This window comes from Pan paniscus, chromosome 13, assembly GCF_029289425.2.
Source record: "Pan paniscus chromosome 13, NHGRI_mPanPan1-v2.0_pri, whole genome shotgun sequence".
Taxonomy (NCBI): Eukaryota; Metazoa; Chordata; class Mammalia; order Primates; family Hominidae; genus Pan; species Pan paniscus.
Genome location: NC_073262.2, coordinates 108,765,679 through 108,792,984, shown reverse-complemented (window position 1 = coordinate 108,792,984; position 27,306 = coordinate 108,765,679). Strand labels below are relative to the sequence as shown.

The 27,306-nt window shown below is 43.6% G+C and overlaps 3 protein-coding genes and 2 non-coding genes across 8 annotated transcripts in view; 2 read left to right on the top strand and 3 right to left on the bottom strand.

Annotated features, from left to right (window-relative positions):
• The window catches only part of CMKLR2 (chemerin chemokine-like receptor 2), a 42,690-nt gene extending 36,551 nt beyond the window's left edge, over positions 1–6,139 (top strand). For all 3 annotated transcript variants that reach the window (XM_063595248.1, XM_063595249.1, XM_008974242.5), the window contains one exon: positions 4,180–6,139. In XM_063595248.1, coding sequence (XP_063451318.1) covers positions 4,208–5,275 — 1,068 coding nt within the window. In that variant the 5' untranslated portion in view covers positions 4,180–4,207 and the 3' untranslated portion in view covers positions 5,276–6,139. The remainder of the gene's footprint in view (positions 1–4,179) is intronic.
• A 10,205-nt stretch (positions 6,140–16,344) lies between these two features.
• On the bottom strand, positions 16,345–19,310 carry EEF1B2 (eukaryotic translation elongation factor 1 beta 2). The gene is made up of 6 exons (XM_034954926.3): positions 19,216–19,310; positions 18,564–18,686; positions 17,802–17,928; positions 17,184–17,250; positions 16,671–16,796; positions 16,345–16,544 (listed from the first exon to the last, which is right to left on the bottom strand). The coding sequence occupies exons 1-6, from the start codon at positions 19,293–19,295 to the stop codon at positions 16,390–16,392; spliced, it is 678 nt and encodes a 225-aa protein (XP_034810817.1). The 5' UTR covers positions 19,296–19,310; the 3' UTR covers positions 16,345–16,389.
• On the bottom strand, positions 16,926–17,057 carry LOC112439170 (small nucleolar RNA SNORA41). The gene has a single exon (XR_003027469.1). It is a non-coding gene; the product is annotated as a small nucleolar RNA SNORA41 (small nucleolar RNA).
• Positions 17,332–17,410, bottom strand: LOC112439167 (small nucleolar RNA SNORD51). Its single transcript, XR_003027466.1, has one exon. It is a non-coding gene; the product is annotated as a small nucleolar RNA SNORD51 (small nucleolar RNA).
• Positions 19,311–19,794: 484 nt separating the features above from the next.
• The window catches only part of NDUFS1 (NADH:ubiquinone oxidoreductase core subunit S1), a 37,523-nt gene continuing 30,011 nt past the window's right edge, over positions 19,795–27,306 (top strand). For both annotated transcript variants that reach the window (XM_008974241.5, XM_008974240.4), the window contains exons 1-3: positions 19,795–19,934; positions 25,556–25,620; positions 26,728–26,819. In XM_008974241.5, the coding sequence (XP_008972489.1) occupies positions 25,560–25,620; positions 26,728–26,819 (153 nt within the window). In that variant the 5' untranslated portion in view covers positions 19,795–19,934; positions 25,556–25,559. The remainder of the gene's footprint in view (positions 19,935–25,555; positions 25,621–26,727; positions 26,820–27,306) is intronic.

Sequence of the window (27,306 nt, the reverse complement as noted above, 5' to 3'; positions counted from 1 at the left end):
CTGTAGTCTCAGCTACTTAGGAGGCTGAGTTGGGAGGAACCCTTGAGCTCAGGAATTTGAATCCAGCCTGGGCAACATAGTGATACTCGTTTCTAAAAAAAATACTAGGGCCAGGCATGGTGGCTCACGCCTGTAATCCCAGCACTTTGGGAGGCTGAGATGGGCGGATTACTTGAGGTCAGGAGATCAAGATGACCAGCCTGGCCAACATGGTGAAACTCTGTCTCTACTAAAAATACAAAAATTAGCCAGCATGGTGGTGCAAGCCTGTAGTCCCAGGTGCTTGGGAGGCTGAGGGAGGAGAATCACTTGAACCTAGGAGGCAGAGGTTGCAGTGAGCCGAGATCGCACCACCGCACTCCAGCCTGGGCAACAGAGTGAGAGAGTTGGTCTCAATAATAATAATAAGTCCGGGCATGGTGGCTTATGCCTAAAATCCCAATACAACACTTTGGGAGGCCAAGGTGGGTGGATCACCTGACGTCAGGAGTTCAAGACCAGCCTGGCCAACAAAGTGAAACACCATCTCTACTATAAATATAAAAATTAGCAAGGTGTGGTGGCAGACACATATAATCCCAGCTATTAGGGAGGCTGAGGCAGGAGAATCACTTGAACCCGGGAGGCAGAGGTTACAGTAAGACGAGATTGCACCACTGCACTCCAGCTTGGGCAACAGGGCAAGACTCTGTCTCAAAATAATAATAATAATAATAATAATAATAATAATAATAATAATAATGGGCTGGGCACAGTGACTCACTCCTGTAATTCCAGCACTTTGGGAGGCTGAGGCAAGAGAATCACTTAAGGCCAAGAGTTCAAGACCAGCTTGGGCAACATAACAAGACCCCATCTCTAAAAATAAAAATATCAGCGAGGCATGGTGATGTACTTCTGTAGTCCCAGCTACTTGGGAGGTGGAGGTGGGAGAATGACTTGAGCCTAGGAGTTTGAGGCTGCAGTGAGCTATGATTGTGCCACTGCGTTCTGACCTGGGTGACAGTGGGAGACTATGTCTCAATAACAACGAAAAGTTTTATGTAAATTTTTTTTACTGTGTGTGGGGTCAGCGCCTCTAGGCACCCCCCATGTTTTTCAAGGGTCACCTGTACTTACCCACAATGTAAGATCTTTTTTTTTTTAAGAGACAGTTTCTCACTTTGTTGTCCAGGCTTGTCTCAAACTCTTAGGCTCAAGCAATCCTCCTGCCTTGGCCTCCCAAAGCACTGGGATTACAAGTGTATGTAAGATTCTTATGAGGATCAAATTAGATCATACATGTCTGGCATCTAGTAAATTCTCAATAACATTGACTATCATTTTATTATAAATTGTTTTAATAATAATAATTATTATTATAATTATCTGCAGGAAGGTAAGTCAGAAAATGTTTCTAAGAAAGGTGGCATTTGAACTGAATATTGAAGAACAAAAAAGTTGCTGGGCTAGGGTTGGGAGGAAGGGAATAAATTGCTTCTGTATTTTGCCCTGCCGGATTTCTCAGAAGGTTTTAGGTAGGATGATGAATTCAGCGATAGTCAAATTGAATTTGAGATGTCTGTGAGCAACACAGGATGTTTTGACCTCTTTATTCTAACCCTACTATAATCTAAAATTTTACATACTTGCCTCATGTATGATTGTAGCTCCATGAAATGAATATAACTATTAATCTTTTTTCTGCTTGATCTTCATTCAATACTACAGATAGAAATAGCACAAAATAAAATGGAAGAAGACAGAGTTACACACAGTATACTTTTGTGCTGATTGAAAAACTGACATTCAAGTCTTCTTAACCCAGAAAAACTGGTCTTGATAAGAAAAAAGGCAGAGGGGCAGGGTGCAGTGGCTTATTCCTGTAATCCCAGCACTTTGGGAGGCCCAGGTGGGTGGATCACGAGGTCAAGAGATCGAGACCATCCTGGCCAACATGGTGAAACCCTGTCTCTACTAAAAATACCTGGAGGCTGAGGCAGGAGAATCGCTTGAACCCGGGAGGTGGAGGTTGCAATGAGCCGAGATGGCGCCACTGCACTCCAGCCTGGTAACAAGCAAGACTCCGTCTCAAAAAACAAAAACAAAAACAAAAAAGGCTGGGTGCGGTGGCTCATGCCTGTAATCCCAGCACTTTGGGAGGCCAAGGTGGGCGAATCACCGGAAGTCGGGAGTTCGAGACCAGCCTGACCAACATGGAGAAACCCTGTCTCTACTAAAAACACAAAAATTAGCTGGGCGTAGTGGCACATGCCTGTAATTCCACCTACTCAGGAGGCTGAGGCAGGAGAATTGCTTGAACCCGGGAGGTGAGGTTGAGGTGAGCCAAGATCACACCATTGCACTCCAGCCTGGTCAACAAGAGCAAAATTCTGTCTCAAAAAAAAAAAAAAGGGGGGGGGCATGGAGTGGGCACAAAATAAAACTTACTTTGGTAGAAATTATAAGAGACAAAATTTGGTATGGGCAAAAATAAAGTAAAACTGATTAATAAATCCAATCTTTGGCCAGGCACTCTGGCTTACACCTGTAATCCCAGCACTTTGGGAGGCTGAGATGGGTGGATCACTTGAGATCAGGAGTTCGAGACCAGCCTGGTCAACATGGTGAAACCCTGTCTCTACTAAAAATACAAAAATTAGCCAGGAGTGGTAGCCGGCATCTGTAATCCCAACTACTCAGGAGGCTCAAACAGGAGAATTGCTTGAGCCCAGGAAGCAAAGGCTACAGTGAGCTGAGATCGTGCCATGCATTCCAGCCTCTGTAACGGGAGGTTGTCTCAAACAAACAAACAAACAAACAAACAAAACAAAAATAGAAGGCTGTCTCAAAAAAAAATCTAATCTTTGTCATAAATTATTATGGAAAAGAATTATTTCAATAAGATAAAAATTTAAATAAAGTTTAATTGCATTCTGTAGGAAATTAATATAGAAATTAAGTGGTCATAATCAAATTTAATCCAAAAGCCACCTTTTGGATGAGAAGCCATCCATATTGATATAATTCTGATTACTATGTTTGCTTTCATAAACATGGACTCAAAACATCCTTGGATGCAAAATCTCAGGTCAAAATCTCCAGTGACATCCAGGTGGATTGGTCTAGGAAATAGTAGGAACTCTTTATCTAGAGTTTAAGAAGTCAGGGCAACAACAAATCCAGATTTTTCAGGAAAAAATTTGTTTTGAGGTGGGGTCCTGCTCTGTTGCCCAGGCTGGAGTGCAGTGGCTTGATCATAGCTCGCTGCAGCCTCAAACTCCTGGGCTCATGCAATCCTCTTGCCTTGGCCTCCTGAGTAGTTGGGACTACAGCATGAGCCACTAGATCTGGCTATTTTAAAAATTTATTTTTTGTAGAGACAGGTTTTTGCTATATTTCCCAGGCTGGTCTCAAGCAATCTCCCTGCCTCAGCCTCCCAAAGTGCTGGGATTACAGGTGTGAGCCACTGTGTCTGGCTGAAATACAGATTTTGAAGTTATCACTCTGTAAGTATTAATCCGTTTCCTTTTGCATCTGCCATAAAATAATAATGCATAGTAGGAATCTAATAAATGCTTGTTGAATTCTCTCTAGTCAGCCCTACAAGCATTACGAACTGAAGAATTATAACCGTAGAGTCATTCATTTTAATTTAGCAAGTACTAAATACTTTACAGAAAGGAACTCTCATGCTGGGAGAATGATAATCAGAGTGAAACTGAGGCTCACCAAGACTTGAACATATGGAGTATAACCACAAGTCCTATCAAAAAATATACTATATTTGCTGGGTATAGTTGCTCATGCCTATAATCCCAGCACTTTGGGAGGCTGAGGTAGGAGGATCACTTGAGCCCAGGAGTTCAAGACCAGCCTGGGCAACATAGTGAGACCTCATCTCTACAAAAAATTTAAAAATTAGCTGGGCATGGTCATGAGCACCTGTGGTCCTAGTTATTGGGGTGGCTGAGGTAGGAGGCACTTGAGCCTAGGAGGTCAAGGCTGCAGTGAGCCAAAATCATGCCGTTGCACTCCAGCTTGGGCAACAGAGTGAGACCCTGTCTCAAAAAAAAGAAAAAATAATACTATGTCTAGTCCATAACCTGAAATATTTTTATCTTCACGTTCCTTATCATTCACTGAACTTTTATTTTTCTTTAAAAATTTTTTTCTTTATTTTTAAATTTGCTTCTACAGATTTCTTCATTCTCCATTTAGCAAGGTCATGGAAGATTTGGAGGAAACACTATTTGAAGAATTTGAAAACTATTCCTATGACCTAGACTATTACTCTCTGGAGTCTGATTTGGAGGAGAAAGTCCAGCTGGGAGTTGTTCACTGGGTCTCCCTGGTGTTATATTGTTTGGCTTTTGTTCTGGGAATTCCAGGAAATGCCATCGTCATTTGGTTCACCGGGTTCAAGTGGAAGAAGACAGTCACCACTCTGTGGTTCCTCAATCTAGCCATTGCGGATTTCATTTTTCTTCTCTTTCTGCCCCTGTACATCTCCTATGTGGCCATGAATTTCCACTGGCCCTTTGGCATCTGGCTGTGCAAAGCCAATTCCTTCACTGCCCAGTTGAACATGTTTGCCAGTGTTTTTTTCCTGACAGTGATCAGCCTGGACCACTATATCCACTTGATCCATCCTGTCTTATCTCATCGGCATCGAACCCTCAAGAACTCTCTGATTGTCATTATATTCATCTGGCTTTTGGCTTCTCTAATTGGCGGTCCTGCCCTGTACTTCCGGGACACTGTGGAGTTCAATAATCATACTCTTTGCTATAACAATTTTCAGAAGCATGATCCTGACCTCACTTTGATCAGGCACCATGTTCTGACTTGGGTGAAATTTATCGTTGGCTATCTCTTCCCTTTGCTAACAATGAGTATTTGCTACTTGTGTCTCATCTTCAAGGTGAAGAAGCGAAGCATCCTGATCTCCAGTAGGCATTTCTGGACAATTCTGGTTGTGGTTGTGGCCTTTGTGGTTTGCTGGACTCCTTATCACCTGTTTAGCATTTGGGAGCTCACCATTCACCACAATAGCTATTCCCACCATGTGATGCAGGCTGGAATCCCCCTCTCCACTGGTTTGGCATTCCTCAATAGTTGCTTGAACCCCATCCTTTATGTCCTAATTAGTAAGAAGTTCCAAGCTCGCTTCCGGTCCTCAGTTGCTGAGATACTCAAGTACACGCTGTGGGAAGTCAGCTGTTCTGGCACAGTGAGTGAACAGCTCAGGAACTCAGAAACCAAGAATCTGTGTCTCCTGGAAACAGCTCAATAAGTTATTACTTTTCCACAAATCAGTATATGGCTTTTTATGTGGGTCCTCTGACTGATGCTTTCAGATTAAAATTGTTTCCAAGATAGAGAGCCGACTCCACTTTCATAGTTATTGTTTCTGGTCACTATATAGGCATCACATTTTTGTGTGGATATGAAACTTAGGAAGGATCCTCTTGACTCCTTGTGATGTGGCAATAAATTTTTTTTAAAAAACTGAAAATACTTAGGAAGGATCCGCATAATTTTTTTCTGCAACTTAAATGAAATGCATCATTCTTGTTAATTATACCATGGTGAATTAATCACTTTTGAAGCAATATCAGTTATTTTTTAAATAATAACTTTTCTAAAGCCTTAAGTCTTAATATTAAATATATGATTAGCCAGGCACGGTGGCTCACACCTGTAATCCCAGCGCTTTGGGAGGCCAAGGTGGGGGGATCACCTGAGGTCAGGAATTCGAGACCAGCCTGACCAACATGGAGAAACCCCGTCTCTACTAAAAATACAAAATTAGCCGGTCATGGTGGTGCATGTCTGCAAACCCAGCTACTCGGGAGGCTGAGGCAGGAGAATCACTTGAACCTGGGAGGCAGAGGTTGTGGTAAGCCAACATCACACCATTGCACTCCAGCCTGGGCAACAAGAGTAAAACTCTGTCTCAAAAATAAATAAATAAAATAGATAAATAAATATATGATTAACTAATTTTAAAAATGTTAAAATGTATTCTTAAATTCATTTTAATTTTGTACAATAACCTGCTAGACACATTTTTAAAATGCAACATGTGTACTTAATTTCTTTATGTAATCTATGTATATACATTTATGAATTAAAGTAATTGTTGGTTATCTTAAAACATCTGTTCTAGTTAATGATTTGGGAGGTTTTTTCTTCTTTCTCCCACTCTCTCTGTTTTTTATAGTAGGAACAGCCTTTATTGGTTGCAATGGGAAGTGGAAGAGGAGGGGATATGACAGCTCATGTTCCTGGGACAGTGTCCACAAATACCGTCGCCACACTCCAAAAACCCAGTTAACTAATGATGCTTAATAAACTCCTCCTAAACCTAGTTCTTAAAACAGTTTATACTTGTGATATAATTCTCACAATTCTGAGGGTCAGGAATTCAAAGAAGTCAGAAAAGAGGTTCATCTCTTTCTGCTTTGCAATATCTGGAGCATCAGCTGGACTGAGATGATGCAAATCGAAGCTGGAAGCTGCCTCAGACATCCCCTTCCCTCCCTCCCTCTCCCCTCCCAACACAGCTATTCCACCATGGCACTTCAGGGTCGCCAGACTTCTAATGTGGCAACTCAGGGCTCCAAGAGGCCAAGGTGGAAATTTCTAGTCCTGTTAAAGGCTATGACTGGCACAGGTACAGTATCACTTCTATTGTATTGTATTGGTCAAAGCAGGCATAGACCAGCTCATGTTCAAGGGGAAGAGACACAGATCCCCACCTCTCAACGGAAAGAATGTCAAAAAAAATTGCACCAATCTTTAATCCTCTACGGTATCATTATAAACAGAAATGCTTTTAGAAAATTCTGGGTATCAGGTACCTATCAATGGTAGATTGAATAAACAAAGTGTGGTACATATACATCATGGACTACTGCACAGCCATAAAAAAGAATGAAATCGTGTCCTTTGCAGCAACATGGATGGAACTGGAGGCCATTATCCTAAGTAAATTAGTGCAGGACAGAAAACCAAATACTGCATGTTCTCACTTGTAAGTGGGAGCTGAGGCTGGGCTCGGTGGCTAATGCCTGTAATCCCCGCACTTTGGGAGGCCAAGATAGGCGGGTGACCTGAAGTCAGGAGTTCAAGACCAGCCTGGTCAACAAGGTGAAACCCCCGTCTCTACTAAAAATACAAAAATTAGCCAGGTATGGTGGCATGCGCCTGTAGTCCCAGCTACTCGGGAGGCTGAGGCAAGAGAATCACTTGAACCTGGGAGGCGGAGGTTGCAGTGAACCGAGATTGCGCCACTGCACTCTAGCCTGGGCAACAGAGTAAGACTGTCTCAAAAAAAAAAAAAAAAAAAAAAAAAAAAGCCTGGGCGGCTGGGTTCAGTGGCTCACACTTGTAATTCCAGCACTTTGGGAGGCCGAGGAGGGGTGGATCACAAGGTCAGGAATTCGAGACCAGCCTGACCAACATGGTGAAACCCCATCTCTACTAAAAATCCAAAAAATTAGCTGGGCGTGGTGGCATGTGCCTGTAATCCCAGCTACTCAGGAGGCTGAGGCAGAAGAATCACTTGAACCCAGGAGGTAGAGGTTGCAGTGAGCTGAGATCGAGCCACTGCACTCCAGCCTGGGCAACAGAGCGAGACTTGGTCTCAAAAAAAAAAAACCAACCACCTGTTGGGGTACTGTGCTCACTACCAGGGTGACAGGATTCATACTTTAAACCTCAGCATCACACAATATTCCCATGTAATGAATCTGCACATGTACCCCCCTAACTAAAATAAAAGTTGAAATTTAAAAAAAAGGAAATGGCTATGTAAACGTGTGTAAACTAAGGGTATATATGAAAACACTGACATTCAGATGGCAAACAGACCAGTCTAATTTCAGAATGATTTCAGAAAAATCATGGACATATTGATATATTTCCACCTTCTATTCCTATATTTATATAGACACCAGTGTAAGATCAATAAAGCATACCTTTAGGTCAGTGACCTCTTCATGGTGCAAATCTGTTGAATTTTAGACTACACATCCCTTCCAAATCACTCTTTCCCTAAGGTATATAAGCCCTGGGTCTTGCAGGTAATGGTGCGGGGATCCACCATCTTGTCTCACCACTGTCCAAGACACAGATATGGCTTCTGTTCGTAAGTCTCTATCAAATGTTTCTTTCCGAGAAACTGGGTATGTCAGCCTCTTTAGCCTCTCAGCTTCCTCAGACTTTGATGGTTGGTTTGCATAGAACTGCACAGCATGGAATGGGTTTAGAAAGTGAGATTAAACCTGCATTAAAAATCCTAAAATAAGGTAGAAAATAATAAGTGTCATAAGAGAGCCAAGGAGAAGTGCAGATTGTTCAGAGGAAAGAGATTCCATCCAACTGTGGAGGTGAAGAAACACTGGAAATCTGTATCTTTGTCTTTGGGGTTTCCCAAAGATCCACCCCTTATCCCAGTCTCTTCTGAAGATCCGCCTCTTATCCCTGTCTCTGCTAGAGTCTTTGTCTTATCTGACTCTGCTACTCACTGCAAGTTTAAAAACATATTTCAATTTCTATAATTTCTCAATTTTCTTTTGAAAATTATGAACGGAGCAGTCTTTTTGCCTGCCACCATCCACAGAAGATGTGGCTTGCTCCTCCTTAACTTCCACCATGATTGTGAGGCCTCCGCAGCTATGTGGAACTGTGAGTCCAACTCAATCTCTTTCTTTTGTAAATTGCCCAGTCTCAGGTATGTCTTTATCAGCAGCGCGAAAACAGACAAATACAGTAAATTGGCACCAGTAGAGTGGGTCACTGTTGAAAAGGTACCTGAAAATGTGGAAGTGACATTGGAACTGGGTAACAGGCAGAGGTTGGAACAATTTGGAGGGCTCAGAAGAAGATAGGAGAATGCAGGAAAGCTTGTAACTTCTTAGAGACTTGTTGAATGGCTTTGACAAAAATGCTGATAGTGATACGAACAATAAGGTCCAGGCTAAGGTGGTCTCAGATGGAGATGAGGAACTTGTTGGAAACTTGAGCAAAGGTCACTCTTGTTATGTTTTAGCAAAGAGACTGGTGGCATTTTGCCCCTGCCCTAGAGATTTGTGGAACTTTGAACTTGAGAGAGATGATTTAGGGTATCTGACTTGCAGCACTCCGTTTTCAGGCTGCTGATAAACACATACCCATGACTGGGCGTTTTACAAAAGAAAGAGGTTTAATGGACTTACAGTTCGACTTGACTGGGGAGGCCTCACAATCATGGTGGAAGGCGAAAGGCATGTCTCACATAGGGCAGACAAGAGAAGAGAGCTTGCATAGGGAAACTCCCCTTTTTAAAACCGTCAGATCTTATGAGACTTACTCGCTATCACGAGAATAGCACAGGAAAGACCTGCCCCATGGTTCAATTACTTCCTATTGGGTCCCTCCCACAACACATGAAAATTCAAGATGAGATTTGGGTGGGGACATAGCCAAACCATATCATTCCACCCCAGCCCCTCCCAAATCTCATGTCCTCACATTTCAAACCCAATCACGCCTTCCCAACAGTCCTCCAAAGTCTCATTTCAGCATTAACTCAAAAGTCCAGAGTCCAGGCCGGGTGCAGTGGCTCACACCTATAATCCCAGCACTTTGGGAGGCCAAGGTGGGTGGATCACCTGTGGTCAGGAGTTCGAGACCAGCCTGACCAACATGGAGAAACCCCGTCTCTACTATAAATACAAAATTAGCAAGGTGTGGTGGCACATGCTCCAAAATGATCTCCTTTGACTCCATGTCTCACATCCAGGTCATGCTGATGCAAGAGGTAGTAGGTTCCCATAGTCTTGGGAAGCTCCGCCCCTGTGGCTTTGCAGGGTACAGCTTCCCTTCTGGCTGCCTTCACAGGCTGACATTGAGTGCCTGAAGCTCTTCTAGGCGAACGGTGTAAGCTGTCAGTGGATCTACCATTCTGTGGTCTGGAGGACAATGGCTCTCTTCTCACAGCTCCACTAGGCGGTGCCCCAGTAGAAACTCTGTGTGGGGGCTCCCACCCCACATTTCCCTTCTGCACTACCCTGACAGAGGTTCTCCATGAGGACCTGCCCCTCTGCCTGGGCATTCTGGTGTTTCCATACATCTGAAATCTAGGCAGAGGTTCCCAAACTTCAATTCTTGATGTCTATGCACTTGAAGGCTCAACACCACATGGAAGCTGCCAAGGCTTGGGGCTTGCACCCTCTGAAGCCATGGCCCGAGCTCTACATTGGCCCCTTTCAGCCATGGCTGGAGCAGCTGGGACACAGGGCACCAAGTTCCTAGGCTACACACAGCACAGGGACCCTGGGCCCAGCACACGAAACCACTTTTTCTTTCTAGGCCCCCAGGCTTGTGATGGGAAGGGCTGTCATGAAGACCTCTGATGTACCCTGTGGACATTTTCCCCTTGTCTTGGTGATTAACATTTGGCTCCCTGTTACTTATGCAAATTTCTGCAGCTGACTTGACTTTCTCCTCAGAAAATGGGATTTTCTTTTTTATTGCATTGTCAGGCTGCAAATTTTCCAAACTTTTATGCTCTGCTTCCCTTATAAAACTGAATGCCTTTAACAGCACCCAAGTCACCTCTTGAATGCTTTGCTGCTTAGAAATTTATCCCACCAGATACCCTAAATCATGGGTAAAACATATCCATGACTGGGTATCACGAGAACAGCACAAGAAAGACCTGCCCCCATGATTCAATTGCCTCCTGCCAGGTCCCTCCCCACAACACGTGGAAATTCAAGATGAGATTTCGGTGGGGACACAGGCAAACCATATCATGGCAGAAGAAATTTCTAAGCAGCAAAGCATGCAAGGGGTGACTTGGGTGCTGTTAATGGCATTCAGTTTTATAAGGATGCAGCGCATAACAGTTTGGAAAATTTGCAGCCTGACAATGCAATAGAAAAGAAAATCTCATTTTCTGAGGAGAAATCCAAGCTGGCTGCAGAAATTTGCATAAATAATGAGGAACCAAATATTAATCACCAAGACAATGGTGAAAAATGTCTCTAGGACATGTCAAAAAAACCTTTACAGCAGCCCCTCCTATCACAGGCCCAAAGGCCTGGGAGGAAAAAGTGGTTTCATGGGCCAGGCCCAGGGTCCCCGTGCTGTGTGCAACCTAGGGACTTGGTGCACTGCATCCCAGCCACTCCAGCCATGGTTGAAAGGGTCCAGCATAGAGCTTGGGCCATGGCTTCAGAGGGTTCAAGCCTCAAGCCTTGGCAGCTTCCATGTAGTGTTGAGCCTGTGAGTGGACAGACATCAAGAATTGAGGTTTGAGAACCTCTGCCTAGAACAGTGTTTTAGTGTTTAAGTCTCAATTTACACAAGGTAAAATTTACCCTTATGTGATATTTTCTTATCCCTCACCATATTTTCTTATCACCTCACCTCACCTCATCATATTCATGAGAATATGAAGCAAGGATTACACTGATGAAATAGGATTAAACTGTCTAAAAGCAGGGATGAAGAACCTTCCGTATTCTGTTACCAACACATCAACTGGCCTATGAAGACCCTGGCTTGTGTTCCTCCTCTGTCACTTACTAGTGACTTAGTATATTTACTGAGTAATCATGGACAAATAAGCATATCTTTTCATAGTAATAGTCCATGAAATATCAAGCATTTCTCAATGTTGCTATAGACTTACTTTTAAAAATAAAGTTTAGGCTGGGCGTGGTGGCTCACGCCTGTAATCCCAGCACTTTGGGAGGCCGAGATGGGCAGATCACTTGAGGTTAGGAGTTCAAGACCAGCCTGGCCAACATGGCAAAACTTCATCTCTACTAAAAATACAAAAATTAGCCGGGCATTGTGGCGCACACAAGTAATCCCAGCTACTTGGGAGGCTGAGGCAGGGGAATCGCTTGAACCTGGGAGGTGCAGGTTGCAATGAGCCGACATCGCACCACGGCACACCAGCCTGGGCAATAGAGCGAGACTCCATCTCAAAAAAATAAATAAAGTTTATAAAACATTTCATTGAATACATATGCCATAATTTAGACATTTCCATCTGTGAGGATTATAAGTCATCTGATCTCCTTGCTTTCATTCATATCACCTCCAGATCAAAGCTGTCTTAACATTAATATTCTCTGGTTTGGAAACCTCATATAATGTGCCAGCCTGTAATTCAAATATGTCTACAGACTGGCCGCATCCTATCTAAGATTCCAAACACACACTGTAAAATCTCACGAATTTGTCTAATTGCTTCCCAAATCTTTATATCTGATTCTTCCAAAAAACTTTTCATCAATTCTAGCCTTCTCTGACCTTCTGAACTTCTAGATTATTTCCTTAATCCCCAAACCAATGACTTTTATTTTTAACAATTTTATGTTTGAATTGCCTCCCTATACTAATTTTCTCTTCTTTTGTGTTTTTTTGTTTCATCTAACAAAGTGATACGGAAGGAATCAATTTTGAGTCCCACACTGACCAGCCCTCTGCTAGGGATGCCGAACATGAAAAATATTGTTTCAGGCTGGACACGTTGGTTCATACCTGTAATCCCAGTACCTTGGAAGGCCAAGGTGGAAGGATCACTTGAGTCCAGGAGTTCAAACCCTGGGCATCATAGCAAGACCCCATCTCTAAAAAAATTTTTAATTAGCTGGGTATGGTGGCACGTGCCTGTAGTCCCAGCTACTCAGTAGGCTGAGGTAGAATTGCTTAAGCCTAGGAGTTCAAGGCTGCAGTGAGCCGTGATCATGCCACTGCACTCCAGCCTGGATGATAGATTGAGACCCTGTCTCAAAAAAAAAAAAAAAAAGAAAAGAAAAACTTTCATAGTCATTATAATCATTTATGGGGCATGCAAAAAAAAAAAAAAAAGTGGGCTCTTTTTTATCTTTGCTTCCTTCTACTCTAAAGCCAGAAACAGGAAAAAAAAAAATCTCTTTGGAAACCAGTGCCTTCTGAGACTATTGGTTTAAAACAAGTTCATGAGCCAGGCGCAGCAGCTCACGCCCGTAATCCCAGCACTTTGGGAGGCTGAGGAGGGGGGATCACAAGGTCAGGAGTTTGAGACCAGCCTGGCCAACATGGTGAAACCCCATCAAACTAAAAATACAAAAAATTAGCTGGGCATAGCGGCAGGCACCTGTAATCCCAGCTACTTGGGAGGCTGAGGCAGGAGAATCGCTTGAACCCGGGAGGCAGAGGTTGCAGGGAGCTGAGATCGCACCACTGCACTCCAGCCCAGGCAACAGAGTGAGACTCCACCTCAAAAAAACAAAACAAAACAAAACAAACCAGTTCATTCAATATATTGGCTCTCAAGAAAATGAGTACCAGGGTTTTCTACTGCAGCACTGCCCATAATAACAAAACATTAAAAGCAACCTAAGAATCCAATCAACAGGAGACTGTCTAAATGAACTATGAGAAAATGAATTATGAAATGAGAACATGAATTATGCATCTATTAAATAAGGATGTACTAATAATGGGATATCCAAGGCATAATCTCCAAGGTGTTCATTTCTTTTTTTTTTTTTTTTTTTTGTATTTTTAGTAGAGACAGGGTTTCACCATGTTGGCCAGGCTGGTCTCAAACTCCTGACCTCGTGATTCCCCCACCTCTGGGATTACAGGTATGAGCCACCGCGCCTGGCTTTTTTTTTTTTTTTTTTTTTTTTTTGAGACAGAATGCAGTGGTACAATCTCAGCTCACTGCAACCTCCGCCTCCCGGGTTCAGGCGATTCTCCTGCCTCAGCCTCCCAAGTGGCTGGGACTACAGTCGTGCGCCACCACGGCCAGCTAATTTTTGTATTTTTAATAGACACAGGGTTTCACCATGTTGGCCAGGATTGTCTGGATCTCTTGACCTTGTGATCTGCCCACCTAGGCCTCCCAAAGTGTTGGGATTACAGGCGTGAGCCACCACACCCGGCCCCAAGGTGTTCATTTTCAAAAGGAAAATGCAAGGTGTAGAAGTCTATGTGGTATGTTACAATTAGTCTATGCATAAGCTTACAGTGGCCCTGGAAAGACCTAAGAACCTGTTAACACTGCTTTGATGGAGCGGAACTGGAGGCCTCGGGGACAGGAGAGACTTCACTGTACATACTCTTGAGTTTTGAACTGTTGGTATATTATCTTTTTTTTTATCTTTTGAGATGGAGTCTCACTTTTGTCGCCCAGGCTGGAGTGCAGTGGTGCGATCTCAGCTCACTGCAACCTCTGCCTCCCGGGTTCAAGCAATTCTCCTGCCTCAGCCTCCCAAGTAGCTGGGACTACAGGCGCATGCCAACACACCTGGCTAATTTTTTGTATTTTTAGTAGAGACAGGGTTTCACTGTGTTAGCCAGGATGGTCTAGATCGCCTGACCTCGTGATCCAGCTGCCTCGGCCTCCCAAAGTGCTGGGAATACAGGTGTGAGACACCACATCCGGCCATCTATTTTTTAAAATATGAAGTTAAAAGATACCATCAAAATATTTTTTATTCAAGGGTGTAGAATCAAGATTTCAAAATGGTATGCCTCATCATTCATCACTGTAGGATTCTGAAGACATCTGTGGTTTGAATTGACCATTCTAAATTTTTGACCACCTTTAAACTAATTATTAATCATTAGTTTTTTCATCATAAACTTCTGCTGATAGTTAACATTTTGGCCAAGCTATTTGGAACTCAACCCCTTCACCATGTCAATAATTGCGAATTTTTATTACCATTCACTTAAGTTTATTCATGGTTTTGGTTTTTTGTTTCTTTTGGCATTTTCATTATTCCCAAACTCTCTGGTTTTCCAGAAAATGTAGTGCTGCCCTCTGCTGGCTCTTATGATAATGACAACCTGAAAATGTCTCCCATGACTTTTAGGCTGTTGGATTATAAACATTGCTTAGAGATATTATTCAATGTATCTATCTGTTAAATAAATCTTTCTTATAATATAGTTTCCCACAGTCAAGGCAGTCACAACATAAAATCAGATGGAGAAGAAATAGCACTGTATAGTTCTATTAAAAAATTGACCTAGGGGCTGGGCATTGTGGCTTATGCCTATAATCCCAGCACTTTGGGAGGCCAAGGTGGGTGGATCACCTGAGGTCAGGAGCTCAAGACCAGCCTGACCAAAATGGTGAAGCCCCGTATCTACTAAAAATAGAAAAATTAGCCAGGCATGGTGGCGCACGCCTGTAATCCCAGCTACTCAGGGGGCTGAGACAGGAGAATTGCTTGAACCTGGAAGGCCGAGGTTGCAGTGAGCTGAGATCACACCACTGCACTCCAGCCCAGGCAACAGAGTGAGACTCCATCTCAAAAAAAAAAAAAAAAAAAAAAATTGACCTAAAATTTTTTGATCACTTGAGATCAGCAATTCCCAAGCACTGCTTTTGTAAAACTACTATTAAAAAAAAATGTATCGAATGTTAGCCAGACCCCAAATTCCCTGTTAAGATTAAACGGTTTCCAATACTTGACCATCTCTTTACTCAACATACTGCCCTCATCCCAGTATTTACCTGCAGCATGAGAACCAATCAGATTTCCAAATCCAAGTAAAATATTCCACCTCTACAACGCAGCACCTATGAATCTTCACAGCAAAGTCAAGTTTTTCTGGGAAGCCTGGGAACCAGTTACCTATATAATCCCCCTCCCAGGACACAGTGCTACTCCAAATCACATTCCCAACACTTAAAAGATGGTTTCTTTACATATTGAGTCATTATTTTAAATTTGTAACCTGTTAAGTAGTTGTAATTCATGCCAAATTCTGGGAAGCCCTCCCTCCTCTGGGTTAGGTGTCTTCTAGTAGTGTCACACATCTCACATCTTCAAGTTCCCAGTGCGAAGATGCTAGGTTACAACAAATCACATCATCAGGCACTGCTAAGGACATCACAAGTGGGTAAAGTTGCGCTACAATTTTTTTTCTTTTGACAGGACCTTGCTCTGGCACCCAGGCTGGAGTGCAGTCGCACAACCTTGGCTCACTGCAGTTTCAACCTCCTGGGCTCAAGAAATCCTCCCACCTCAGTCTCCCAAATAGCTGGGAATAACAGGGGTGCACTACCATGTCCAGCTAATTTTTATATTTTTTGTAGAGACAGGATCTCTCCCCATGGCCCAGGCTGGTATCAGCCTCCTGGTCTCGATCCAGCCACTTCAGCCTCCCAAACTGCTGGGATTACAGGCATGAACCACCACACCTGGCCTGCACTGCAATTTTCTAACAACAATGCCAAACCAAATTTGTGGTATTTAGGAATCACATATTCATTTAATTCCTTCCCTCAAAATGAAAGGAATATATACACCACCCTCCTATGTAACCCTCCTATGTAACATACTCAAGAGCCAAAGGTAATCTTTCAATTTTTTATTTAAATGCCATGATCCAGGATGGATTTTAGATCTTGTTGAAAGCAGCCACATCCATGGACTGCACATAGTCCTCAAAAGCAGTGATCTGCTCCTCCAGCATATCTGTTCCAACTTTATCATCTTCAACTACACACTGTATTTGAAGTTTCTTAATTCCGTATCCCACTGGAACTAGTTTAGCTAAAAAGAGCATTAAGAAAAATCCTAGTTAGAAAAGTCTTGTAGAGAAAGGTTGAAACTATATGCAAATTCCAGATGTTAGTTTCAAAACAAACAAACAAAAAAAAAGGCAAAGCCTAAACTCACATGAGCCCCAGACTAAGCCGTCTGCTTGAATGCTTCTGACGCACTCCTCTAATTTCGCCATATCTGTCTCATCATCCCAAGGTTTCACATCTAGTAAGATGGAAGACTTGGCAACAAGTGCAGGTTCTAAAAACAATAAACAGCATTATTCAAATAATGAATTGTATTTTTTTCACCCTACTCCAAGACACAAACAAATCCATCTCAATTTGTTTTGAGACTATCTCCTTAGCCAAACAAAACTACAGATACATCTTGTGTCTGTCACACATATATACCCACTTTCTGTTTTGCTAAGAAAGAGGGGTTTGTGTTAACAGTTTCTTTCCCACAGAGGAATGCCACAACTGCTACCATAAGAACAGCTGCAGACCAGTAGCTGTGGAAGAACCTGTACAGGAGGTTTTAAAATATTGACCTATTCAAGGAATGTGGAGCAAATTACTTCAAGGTCAAGCTTTGAAAAAGATTACTTACATTAACATGAAATGAAGTTAAAAACAAATGACCTACTTTTGGCTTTCTTTGATTCATATTGTGCAAGACGTTCTTCCCTTAGCCTCTTTGCTTCTTCACTTTCCTATAAAGAAAAAAAATTAATCCACTTCAGAAAGCCGGTTGTTCCTCTGCTTAAAGCTAGTGGGGTCATCACAAAAAAGACTGGCTTAATCAGAAAAAAGCAAATCCATCACGAACTCAGCCGAAAGATGGTGATTTGATTTTATTCATCATGCAACCAGTCAGAATTTGAAAAAGGCATATAAATTAAAGCCAGGATTCAAATCCAGGCAATTTGGCTTAACCACATTGATACAATTGCTGATCGATGTATTCTTTTTTTTTTTTGAGACGGAGTCTCGCTCTGTCGCCCAGGCTGGATGCAGTGGCTCACTGCAACCTCCCCTTCCTAGGTTCAAGCAATTCTCTGCCTTAGCCCCCTAAGTAGCTGGGATTACAGATGCCTGCCACATTTTTTTGTATTTTTAGTACAGACAGGGTTTCACCATCTTGGCCAGGCTAGTCTTCAACTCCTGACCTCGTGATCCACCCGCCTCAGCCTCCCAACATGCTAGGATTACAGGCATAAGCCACTGCGCCTGGCCGATATGTTCTTTATAGAAGACGCCATACCTCCTCATCATCAGATCCAAAGAGGTCAATGTCATCATCATCTTTACTATCTGTAGCTCCACTTCCTGTAGTGTCTTCCACGTCGGCAGGACCATACTTGCCCAAAGCTTTCTTCACTCCTGGCAGGCTTGAAAAACATTTAAATTCAACCACTATTGAGCTAGTATAACATCCTTTTCCAGAAAATACAAAATAACTTGTTTTAATCACTACTTATCACTAGATCCCTTTTGCAATCATAATTTACCCTTTCACATGCGCCCAGGTAAACACTGTCATATGTTCAACTCCTCACCCGACAAGCATTAGTACCATGTGAGACATTATTTTCAATACTCACTATGATTTACTCTTTCAGTATGAACATTTCTGTTTGAGATTTCATTAAGTATGCTCAGTTCCATTCTTAGTGAACTGGAGTCCACTTCCCCAAACTTCCACCCTTGTTGGCAGTTTCAGAAGAATGGCCAAGGACTGAATGAATGAGCCACCCTCTCACCCCAGAGGTGGGCCCCCCAGGTCAAGGTCGAGGCACATTGGCAGGGCAGTGTGGGGAAAAGTTGAATTGCTGCTGTCCATGTTCTACCTGTTCTGTGAAAAAATGGAGGGCTTCAGTCTCTTGGCCTTCTAAGGTTACAGAAAAATTTAGCTTACAATATCCCAACAAAACTAAAGTAGCCTGGGTCCAGTTTTGTCATGTGAACATCCTGATAAACTTCGAGAGCAGTCTTATTCTCCAGCTCTATACAAAGATGATTTTACCTGGCCTTTTCCTTTTCGTAAGACTTGATGTGATTATACCAACGTAGGGCATGACACAAGTCGGCAGGCGGTGGGCTGGACACGGCTTCAAATACTGCCACATCTGCTTGTGATGGCACATACCTGCCAATGACACAGAAACATTCACACACACCTTTGAAAAACAAACGCCAGCGAATAAATAATAAATGCTGTATGCATCACATTAATTAGTGGGCACTAACCCCAGTAGGGTTGCTTTAATGCTTTTCTTTTCTTATTAGCTCCTTCAAATCAAACCGTATGTTTGGGTCACCGCGCTATCCTGAGAAATGTCTGCCACTTAGTAGACCTCAAATACTGCAATGTCTAGCGTTGCTCTATCTACAGCTTAACATGTATTAACTGGGCAGCGATGCGGAAACACCTGGCTGAATTAAGTGTAAATAAAGCACATTTTAACCTTTCTTTGCTAGTGAACCGCTCCCCGGAGGCCGCGCTCGCCCCACACGAGGGCCTTGGGAGACGGCAACGGGGCGCTTTCCCTTCCCTCTCGAAAGGGCCCCGGGGCCCGGCCTCCCTCCCTCCCGCGGCAGCCGACACGCTGCGCCACGTGGCCCCGGCCCCGGGCGGAGAAACCTCCCCGCCACCCCGACTCAGCCCGTCCGCTCACCCCTCGATGTAGCTCTTGTCCGCCAGGTAATCGTTGAGCACCTGGAGGCCGGCAGGGCTTTTCAGGTCTCCGAAACCCATGGTGTCGGCTGTATCCGAGAGCTGGGGAGCAGCAGAAAGAGAGCGCGCAAGTTGTGGGCGCCCCACGCTGAAGAGAGGAAAAAGGGCCCGAAGAGACCGGAAAATTCCTTATATAGAGACGGAGGCGTTTCCCTCCACCGCGCCGGACCGAAGGTTAAAGGTCAAAGTACGTTAGCATTCCCACTTCTCCACGTACGAATTGGGGGCCCTGAATTAAATGGCCCACAAATTGTCCATGGACCTTTCGTTGCGTTTGGAAGTAAATTAATAAAATAGGCATGTCTTAAGTTCGTACCTCCACGGCTCCCGAAGATGACGGGAACCACCCCTACAAGCGCCGGAGATGACCGAAGACGCCCGGCCTCGAGGCTGGGGCCACTTCCGGCGGAACTGCGGGTCCAAGTTGTCCTACCCGCCTCCGGGCTGGGCCGACCTCAGCTCCGCCCTCTGGTCGGCTGACGGAAATTGCCGACAAACTTGTCGAATGCAAGGATTCTAGTCCCTCCGGGCTTTCCGTTCTCCAGGCCCGGCTGACAGAGTTAGCCGAGGCCGCCATATTGAGTAAGCGACCCGGCCTCCGAGGGGGTCGTCGTGGTCCAGACAGTTTAGCAGAACAGCCTCCGCGGCTCCGGGGAGAAGGTGAGGTCTTGTATGGATGGGAAGGGTGAGGTGCGTCGGCCAGAGGCTTATTTATTGACGGGACTGTTTCCTTTGGCCCACGCGACGTAGTCTTCTCTTGTCCTTGACTGGGCGCCGCCTCCCGCCCCGCCGCCTCGGAAGCCCCTGAGAGCCGGCAGATGGGGGGCTTTTAGCCACGGTCTCTGGTCTGATGAAGCAGAAAAGAAGATGAGGATCAGGGGGTCCTCGGGAACGCTGGCCCGAATGTAGGCTTGCAGGCGACCTTCCCTCTGCAGGGAAAATTCAGGACATTTCCCTCTCAGAGGAGGAGGCCGTTTTATTCCCCGGGAGAGGACCAGTGTCCGATGACTTAGGCCTTAAGACTGAGCCTTTCCCCCCAGATTTTTACACGCCTGGTACAGTGCATGATTGTTTGGTCGCTGTTGTGTTAGCAATGGCTCACGCCTCTGTTTGTTGTCCTTGTTTGTTTTGTCCATTGACCACGTTGGACAGCGTTTTTTTATTCCTTTAACTAACGGGAAATTGAGAAAAACGACTTTTGAAAAGTTAGCCCAGGGTTGCATTGCAAATAACAAAACGTTGTTTACAGGTTATTGGGATCTAATGCTTGAACTGTAAGGTCTTGGATCAGACACAACTCTGTTCACACACGAATTGACGGTATAGAAGTGTAACGTTAACTGTTTTTGATGAATAAACAAGTTATTTTTGTTTTGCGGAATATTCTTGTTTTCACCGACTTAAGGCTGCCAGAGCACCTGCACTTTTTAAATCCGGGAAAGTGGTCTCTACAAATTAACGACCAGAAATTAGAGATTCAGTTCACTTAACCGTTATTGAACATTTACTACGAGCCAGAAATGAGTCCGTAAAGAAGAATAAAATGGATGATATGCTGGGGGAATCGTCAGGAAATGTTAGATAGGCTGGTCAATGAAACTGAGAAAAGGCTTTTACGCCAAGATTTGAAGGATAAGGAGGGGCCAGGGAAGAGCATTTCAGTCTGAGGTCACAGCCGGTGGCAAGAGGGGAGAGGCTGTGTGGGAATAGTGTGGAAGCTTGGTGACCTGTTAAGCTATTGAAGGCCGGAGGCGGTGGCTCACTCCTGTAATCCCACCACTTTGGGAGGCCGAGGCGGGCGGATCACAAGGCCAGGAGATCGAGACCATCCTGGCTAACACGGTGAAACCCCGTTTCTACTAAAAATACAAAAAATTAGCCAGGCGTGGTGGCGGGCACCTGTAGTCCCAGCTACTTGGGAGGCTGAGGCAGGAGGATGGCGTTAACCCGGGTGGCGGGGCTTGCAGTGAGCCGAGATCGCGCCGCTGCACTCCAGCCTGGGCGACAGAGCGAGACTCTGTCTCAAAAAAAAAAAAAAAAAAGAAGCTATTGAAATACTCCAGGCAAGGAGTGATGGTGGATTGGGATAGGGTGGTACCTTGGAAGGCAAGAAGTAAATGGATGGATCCATGTTGGAGAACGTGGAATAGTATAGTCCCTATATGGAAAAGTATCCAGTCTAGTTTAAGAAATCATTAGTCATTAACATTTTCCATCCAAAGAGATAATTATTTCTATTGCTACTTGGCATATCAGTGTTCAAAGCACATATCGAAGTGTTGCAAATCTGTATTTCTTACGTTGGGCTATGCTTTGTTGCTGGATGTCAACAGTCTAGTTCTAGTTGATTTCCTATCCAAAGTGAGTACTATTTTTATATCGCATTGGAGATAAAAAAGTATTAAAGTTTTAAAATTGTATGAAATAACTGATTGTTGATTTCAAATCTGTCAGTGCTCTAATGGAGTAAGTTTAGGTTTACATTTATGCCATCAGTAGTTTTTAATAGGACAGATGCTACTCTAGTTCTAGAACTTGGTGATAAGACTATTTGGTGGTTATTTTCATAAGGGTCCTGTGCTAGGTCTTCAAAAAAGGGAAATGTCCAAATTCCTTGTCCTCAAGGAGCTTACAGTCTGGTAGGTACTAAAATTGATTACTAACCTACAGTTTAGTAAGTAAAACAAAAATATCTACACGGTGTGTACTAGTACTAAAGAAAAAGAGCTCAAAGAAAGAGTGCTTTAAAACTGGTTGTCTGCCAGGCGCGGTGACTCACGTCTGTAATCCCAACACGTTGGGAGGTCGACGCGGGTGGATCACTGAGGTCAGGAGTTTGAGATCAGCCTGGCCAACATGGCGAAACCCCTTCTCTACTGAAAATACAAAAATTAGCCGGGCGTGATGGCAGGTGCCTGTAATCCCAGCTACTTGGGAGGCAAGAGAATTGCTTGAACTTGGGAGGCGGAGGTTTCAGTGAGTCAAGATCACACCATTGCACTACAACCTGGGCGACAGAGTGAGACTCTGTCTCAAAACACACACACATACTGATTGTCAGTGGCCAGTATTGCCTAAGTTGAATTCAGCTTTAACTGGCATTTGTTGAGCCCCTACTAATAGCTCATTGTCTAGGAAGTATTGTTTTCCTCCTGCTCTGTAAGTAAAGAACCAGAAACTCATTTACCAAACATTACTCACTAGCAGGAAAGAGATTGGATGTTTGCAAATTCAGTATCACATATTCTTAATTAATGAAATTTATGAATGAAATTTCCTGTTGTACATCATCTATGATAAGTATGCAGAATTTTGTACTTAAAACCTATGTATATGTACTATTATTCAATAATACTATTGCAACTATTGAAACTTTAATGTTGAAATTTTTTAATACGTTCTAATCACATAATTTGCTTTTTTTCTTTTTTTTTGAGACAGGGTCTTATTCTGTCACCCAGGCTGGAGTGCAGTGGCATGATTGTAGCTCACTGTAACCTCGAACACCTGGGCTCAAACCATGCTCCCAGGTCAGCCTCCTGAGAAGCTGGGACCACAGACGCATGCCACCACACCCAGCTAATTTTTTTTTTTTTTTTGGTAGAGATGGGATCATGCTGTGTTGCCCAGGCTGGCCTCTAACTGGCCCAGGGAGGCCATCTTCCTGTGATGGCCTCCCAAAGTGTTGAGACTACAGGCGTGAGCCACCTCTCCTGTCCAATTTGCATTTTTTTTTTTTTTTTTTTTTTTTTTTTTTGAGACGGAGTGTTGCTCTGTCGCCCAGGCTGGAGTGCAGTGGCGTGATCTTGGCTCACTGCAAGCTCCGCCTCCCGGGTTCACGCTATTCTCCTGCCTCAGCCTCCCCAGTAGCTGGGACTATAGGCGCCTGCCACCACGCCCGGCTATTTTTTTGTATTTTTAGTAGAGAAGGGGTTTCACCATGTTGGCCAGGATGGTTTCGATCTCTTGACCTCGTGATCCACCTGCCTCAGCCTCCCAAAGTGCTGGGATTACAGGCATTTTTAATACCTTTAAAAGTTCCAAATGATTTTGGATGCTCAACCTATATGATCAAGTGAATAGAAGGAAAGTTCAGTGCTTAGCCTATATGATCAAGTGAGTAGGAAAAAAAAAAAAACTCAAAAAGTTTAGAAGTTTTGGTGACTTGGCCGGGCATGGTGGCTCACGCCTGTAATCCTAGCACTTTGGGAGGCCAAGGCAGGTGGATCACCTGAGGTCAGGACTTCAGGACCAGTTTGGCCAACGTGGCGAAACCCTGTCTCTACTAAAAATACAAAAATTTGCCGGGCATGGTGATGGGCGCCTGTAATCCCAACTACTCGGGAGGCTGAGAATTGCTTGAACCTGGGAGGTGGAGGTTGCAGTGAGCCGAGATCTTGCCACTGCACTCCTGGGTGGCAGAGTGAGACTGGGTGACAGCAAGACCCCCGCCTCAAAAATAAATAAATAGGCTGGGCACAGTGGCTCACTCCTGTAATCCCAGCACTTTGGGAGGCTGAGCTGACTGGATCATGAGGTCAGGAGATGGAGACCATCATAGCTAACACGATGAAACCCCGTCTCTACTAAAAATACAAAAAATTAGCTTGGCATGAGGTCAGGAGATGGAGACCATCATAGCTAACACGATGAAACCCCGTCTCTACTAAAAATACAAAAAATTAGCTTGGCATGGTGGTACACACCTGTCCCGGCTACTCAGGAAGCCAAGGCAGGAGAATCGCTTGAACCTGGGAGGCGGAGGTTGCAGTGAGCTGAGATCGCGCCACGGCACTCCAGCCTGGGCAACAGAGCGGGACTCCGTCTCAATAAATAAATAAGTAAAATAAATAAATAAATAATAAAAATACAAAAATTAGCCTGGCATGTTTGTGCATGCCTGTAGTCTCAGCTACTCTGGAGGCTGAGGCAGGAGAATCGCTTGAACCCAGGAGGCAGAGGTTGCAATGAGCCGAGATCGTGCCACTGCACTCCAGCCTGGGCAACAGAGTAAGACTCTATCTCAAAAAAAAAAAAAAAAAAAGGGCCAGGCATGGTGGCTCATGCCTTAACCCCAACACTTTGGGAGGTCAAGGTGGGCGGATCATGAAGTCAGGAGTTTGAGACCAGCCTGGCCAACATGGTGAAACCCTGTCTCTACTAAAGATACAAAAAATTAGTCGGGTGTGGTGGCGGGTGCCTGTAATCCCAGCTATTCAGGAGGCTGAGGCAGGAGAATTGCTTTAATCCGGGTGGTGGAGGTTGCAGTGAGCCGAGATTGCACCAGTGCACTCCAGTGTGGGTGATAGGGCGAGACTCCATCTCAAAAACAAACAAAAACAAATAAAAAGAAGTTTTGGTAACTTTTCTGTTTTGTGTGTCTTTAAGTCGTGGTGTTTATATAATCGACACCCATTTATTTCAGTAATTCAGCAAGCCTTTTAGAGCAGTGTCTCAACTTCAGCACTGTTGACACTTTGGATAATTATCTTTATTGTGGGAGACTGTCCTGTACATTGTAGAATAGCCAGCACCTTGTCCTCTACCCACTAGATGTCAGTAACTTCCCCTTGTTTGTGACAACAGTGTGTTCAGACATTGCTAAATATTCCCTGGGGAGCAAAATTGTCCTCAGTTGAGAGCCATTGTTTAAGAGCTTACTCTGTGCCAGCCTGGTGGATAGGTACTGAAGATAGAAAAATTCAAGGAATTAATGCAGTGAGGGCAGAATGGGCTTATAAACACATAATTGGAAATCTGTAAGATAAGTGTACCAGAAAATAGCAATCAAGACACCTCAAAGGCTTGGGCTGGTGAGCTATCTCAGAATATCTCAGGAGCATTTAGTAGACAGCTATGCTTAGAACATGAAATGATAGAATGGGTATTGGTAGGAAATAAAAGCAGAAAAGACAACTTTATTTTACATAACCATTAATGATAAGCTCACTGTTAGTCTTGCAGTTTATTTTACTGTGTGGTAGTGCTTTAAGTTTGATCCTTTCTATGTCATTTTTTTTTTAAATGGCAAAGCTGCTCTCTGCATAGAATTAGAAAGTCCAAATGTATACAATAGCTGCTGCTTCTTAGCTCTTTGACATTGTACAAGTCAGTATCTCTGAGACTGAGAATTCTCATCTACAAACTAAGTGAAAATATCAGAACCTATGAGTGTTCAATGACATAATGTGTGTGAAATAATTTAAAGCCATAAAACATTACCAAACAGTTGGTGATTGTTTTTTTCCCTACAATAATATAATTCTTTGTTTTATTTTTAGCAATATGTTAAGGATACCTGTAAGAAAGGCCTTAGTAGTCCTTTCTAAGTCTCCTAAAGGATGTGGTGAGTATTTTCTTAAATTTGCATTCGTGGATATTAGACCTTATTTTTGTAAATTTATAAGTCTGTGGCATAGTTTATCAAAGACCCTAAACCCATAATTTTTTAAAATAAAAATAGAAACAGGCCGGGTGTGGTGGCTCATGCCTGTAATCCTAGCACTTTGAGAGGCTGAGGCAGGTGGATTGCTTGAAGCCAGGAATTCAAAACCAGCCTGGCCATCATAGTGAAACCCCATCACTACTAAAAATATAAAAATCAGCTGGGCATGGTGGTGCACACCTGTAATCCCAGCTACACAGGAGGCTGAGGCACAAGAATCGCTTAAACCCAGGAGGTGGAGGTTGCATAGAGCCAAGATTGTGCCACTGCACTCCAGCCTGGGAGACAGATCGAGACTCCATCTTGGGGGGAAAAAAAAAAAAAGAAGAAACAAATGATCTAAGTTGAATAATTTTCAAAATATAATTTTACTTTAAACAGTTCATAGGAATTATCATGGAATAGAAAGTATTAGGAACTACACACATCAATGCCAAAATGGAAAAATCACATTCTGTTTTTGAAAAGTGATCTTCCCATGAACACATTTTCAGTGACATTAACAGTTTCAGTTTAAAGTTGGGTATGGTGGCTCACTCCTGTAATCCCAGCACTTTGGGAGGCCGAGGCAGGAGGATTACTTGAGGTCAGGAGTTTGAGACCATCCTGGCCAATATGGCGAAACCCTGTCTCTACTAAAAATACAAAAATTAGTGGGCATGGTGGTGAGTTCCTGTAATCCCAGCTACTCGGAAGGCTGAGGCAGGAGAATCGCTTGAACCGGGGAGGTGGAGGTTGTAGTGAGCCAAGATGGCGCCACTGCACTCCAGCCTGGGTGACAGAGCAAGACTCCCTCTCAAAAAAAAAAAAAAAAAGAAGAAGAAAGAAGTTTCAGTTTAAACTACTCTACTATCAAAAGTAGACAACCGTAAGTTTGCATCCAGAGCAATACAGAGGAATAATAAGGAATGAAAAATTTTAGGTTTGTAGTTAGAGTCAATTCATCCATTATCATCTGCTATAATAAACTGTTAATCTGTTTTTCGCTTCAATATCTTTGATGGTCAGTTCGAACAACTGCCACAGCAGCAAGCAACTTGATTGAAGTATTTGTTGATGGTCAATCTGTCATGGTGGAACCGGGAACGACCGTCCTCCAAGTAGGCATACATTCTAACTATTTTGTGTGTGTGTTCTGATTTTTTTAAAAATACTAATTTATTTCTTTTATACTGATTATTAGTAAATAATTCTTTAAAATAACTATACATAGCAAAGTTATATTAAAATTATTTCATTTTAAATCTTGGCACTTCAAAGTGAGCTATCATATATTTGTTTGTGGCATTTTTAGTGAATTATGGTAGTTCTTTTGTTTCACTTTTCATTCCAAATGAATACCCATTAAGAAATTTGAAGTCCGAGCGCAGTGGCTCATGCCTGTAATCCCAGCACTTTGGGAGGCCGAGGCGGGCGGATCATTCAGGAGTTCTAGACCAGCCTGGCCAGCACGGTGAAACCCCTTCTCTACTAAAAATACAAAAAATTAGGTGCGCATCGTGGCGCGCACCTGTAATCCCAGCTACTCGAGAGGCTGAGGCAGGAGAATTGCTTGAACCCAGGAGGTGGAGGTTGCAGTGAGCCGAG

What these genes read in the sequence shown, in the direction of transcription:
- EEF1B2 (XM_034954926.3), bottom strand. Translation starts at nt 19,295, where the DNA reads ATGGGTTTCGGAGACCTGAAAAGCCCTGCCGGCCTCCAGGTGCTCAAC. An exon ending in GACAAGAGCTACATCGAGGG is followed by an intron (nt 18,687 to 19,215) that starts GTGAGCGGACGG and finishes TGTCATTGGCAG; the next exon opens with GTATGTGCCATCACAAGCAG. An exon ending in TACGAAAAGGAAAAGGCCAG is followed by an intron (nt 17,929 to 18,563) that starts GTAAAATCATCT and finishes ATGTTTTTCAAG; the next exon opens with CCTGCCAGGAGTGAAGAAAG.